Below are 3,245 nucleotides of genomic sequence, written 5' to 3'. Positions count from 1 at the left end.
ATCATTGGTATCAACTAGTAAATCAAACTTGTCCTCCAACTCAGTCACTTTACTTCGATCCTTAATGTTGCTTCGACATCCATGGTACTGCATTACCTTGCTCATGCTAAGGACAAGAAAACCAAGATTAGTTTGTATACTTTTAGTCATTTCTTTTTTTAAAAATATATTTTATTGATTTTTTACAGAGGAATAGAGAGTTAGAAACATCGATGGGAGAGAAACATCGATCAGCTGCCTCTTACACACCTCCTACTGGGGATGTGCCCGCAAACAAGGTACATGCCCTTGGCCGGAATCGAACCTGGGACCTTTCAGTCCACAGGCTGACGCTCTATCCACTGAGCCCAACCGGTTAGGGCTATTCATTTCTTTACAAACTTGGAGAAAGCTTGAAAGGCTTGGCTCAGACTATTTCTAATACTTTATGATTGAACTAATAAAACTTGCACTCTTATAAAAAACATTGTGTGGCCCTGGCCAGTGTGGCTCAGTTGGTTGGACATCATCCAATGCTCTGAAAGGTTGCTGGTTCGATTCCTGGTCAGGGCATATGCCCAGGTTGTGGACTCAATCCTGTGTAGGGGCCATGGAGGAGGCAGCTGATTGAATTCTGCTCCCACATAGATGCTTCTCTTTCTCTCCCTTCCTAAAAACAAAACAAAAACAAATAAAACATTGTGTGGTTTTGGGAAATTCACTATATCTCGCTAAGACTCATCTACTAATTGAAGGGGTAGAAGAAATTACCTCAAAGCTGCCTTTGAATTCTAAAAAATGTATAATACAATGTAAATAATGTATTCTGCGGTTGTCGTTTTAACATAAAATCTAAAACATTTTCTAAATCTGTCATGCAACAGCTAGACCAGTGTTTGTGTACTGTCTGTCCTAAAATCTTATCAGAAAGCTAAATCTTGTGACTCTGCAACTTGTGTGAAAGAATCCTGAATCCAGGCTTCCAAGTCCTATATAAAATCAAAATCCATAGTTTCATTTTTACACTTCATAGCTTTTTATAACACAGGAAATTATGGTAAATAAAACCCACACACATTTCAGAAAACTATTTTCTTTAAACATAAAAAACAACAACCGTATTTAGTACTTACCATTGAAGCAACCTGTCTCCCTGTGTTTCACAAAATACCTGGAAGCCAGGAAAACTTCGGTAAAAATCATACTCATCGCCAAACTGTGGTAGGCCCCCAGATGCCTTGGTGACGGCCACTACTGACCCAAGAGCAAACTGCCAAAAACCAGAAAAACAAGCATGTTTTAAACACCTACTATACATGACACATTGTGCTAGAGCAGGGGTGGGGACCTTTTTCCTGCCAAGGGCCTTTTGGGTACGTATAACATCATCCGCGGGCCATACGAAATGATCAACTTAAAAATTAGCCTGCTCTATTTGGTCAAACATTTAATTAACTCTCCACTAATGCCCTGGCAGGGCCAGACCAAATGATTCCACGGGCCTTATAGTGCCTGCAAGCTGGACGTTCCCCACCTGTGCTAGACGAGGAAAACATACAATCTCACAGATATTCATTTGGTCTCGATTTTACCCCAGGCTCTCAGGATACAATGGTGAACACAAAACCAAGTTCTGGAGCTTACATTCTTGGAAGAGTGGGGAATAAAAGAACAAATCTACATATATACATATATATGCCCAATATGCAAAGTGTCCCCTCGGGAGTTTGACCAACCGGGAGTTCCATCATTCGCTATGACGTGCGCTGACCACCAGGGGGCAGCACAGAATAAAGGAAGGCGCTGGGTGGTGGCCGGCAGCCGCTAGGGACCCTACCCATGCACAAATTTCGTGCACTGGGCCTCTAGTACATATATACTATGCTAGTATTCAAAACCGCCTGGGTTTGAATCTTGACTCTGCTACTACTAACTGCGATCTTAAGTTATTTCATTTATTTGGACCTTAGTTTCTTCCTTTGAAAAAGAAGCATCACAAAAATGCCTACCCCATAAGTTGTTGACAGGATTACAAAAACTCATTAAAATCACTTAGGATCACTACCATTACTACTCAAACTCAGATCCATGAGTTTTTTACAGGAATTTATTTTTGTGTTTTCATTTGGGCAGGCATTTAAAATCAGTATAAGCACAGTCTAAAACTTTTGGATGACCAATTGATAATGGCCACTGCCCACAACTGGACTTCTGTTTATGGTTCAGTTCGTGGCAACCAGTCCTCTATTTTAATTGTGTGATAATGAGAGGAAAAACCTGACATTGCTATCATAGATAATGCAAATGACTTCATTGTGAGTTGTGAAATAGATGTTTCCCAAGAAAGAAAAGAGAACCCTAGCTGGTTTGGCTCGGTGGATAGAGCATAGACCTGTGGACTGAAGGGTTCTGGGTTGGATCGCAGTTAGTAGGTAGCAGAGTCAAGATTCAAACCCAGGCTGTTTTGAATACTAGCATATTATATATGTACTAGAGGCCCCGTGCACGAAATTTGTTCATGGGTGGGGTCTGGGGTTGTGGGCTGGATCCCCAGTACAGGGCGTTCAGGAGGCAGCTGATCCACGATTCTCTCTCATCATTGATGTTTCTATCTCCCTCTCCCTCCCTTCCTCTCTGAAATCAATAAAAATATATATTAAAAAAAGAAGAAGAAGGAAGTGGGAGCTGGGCTTATGGTGGGGTACGCAGCTGCTTGCTGGTAAGCATGAACGCCCCCAATCAGGACCATGGCTAGAGAGAGGTCCCGGAACTTATTCAAAGCCAAATAACTGAGTTAATCATAGCTTCTGCTAATAATAAAGTGGATATAACGTGGGTGGAGTTGTGGGGAATTTGTAGGGCTAACTTACACATTGTTTTAGTTTCATTTTGTAAGAGCTATGCACGAGGCGTTTAAACCTAGGTTTTTTTTAATGTCTGTGCCTAGCTGAGCAGCACTGCACAAATGATTTAAATGAACCCTCTCTGTGTTCCTTCCAGAAGGCACTGATCCATGTCCCATGGTCCCCAGAGAGGAAGGCTCGGGGGCCGCTGTAACAGGTGACAGTCAGCCCAGGCTTGGGGACTGTGTAGGACTGGCGCCCAGGGGAGGGAGAGGTGCCATCCCCGGGCAGGAGGGGACGCCGGCCGGTGTGGGGAACATCAGGCAGCCGGGCGGCTCCGGCGGGGGCGGAGCGAGGTCCCGAGGGCTGGGACATCGGGGTGACAGGAAGCCCTGTGGGGAGGGCTCTCCTGGGAGAACGAGG

The 3,245-nt window shown here is 43.8% G+C and overlaps 1 protein-coding gene across 1 annotated transcript in view; it reads right to left on the bottom strand.

Annotated features, from left to right (window-relative positions):
* Positions 1 to 3,245, bottom strand: part of EXOSC10 (exosome component 10) — a 20,636-nt gene that overhangs the window by 17,111 nt on the left and 280 nt on the right. The window contains 2 exon segments of the mRNA XM_006766725.2: positions 1 to 106; positions 1,113 to 1,249. Coding sequence (XP_006766788.1) covers positions 1 to 106; positions 1,113 to 1,249 — 243 coding nt within the window.

Source organism: Myotis davidii, unplaced genomic scaffold (genome assembly GCF_000327345.1).
Source record: "Myotis davidii unplaced genomic scaffold, ASM32734v1 scaffold299, whole genome shotgun sequence".
In the NCBI taxonomy this organism is placed as follows: domain Eukaryota; kingdom Metazoa; phylum Chordata; class Mammalia; order Chiroptera; family Vespertilionidae; genus Myotis; species Myotis davidii.
Note: the sequence above shows the minus strand (reverse complement) of the source record. Positions and strands in the feature narration are given on the sequence as shown.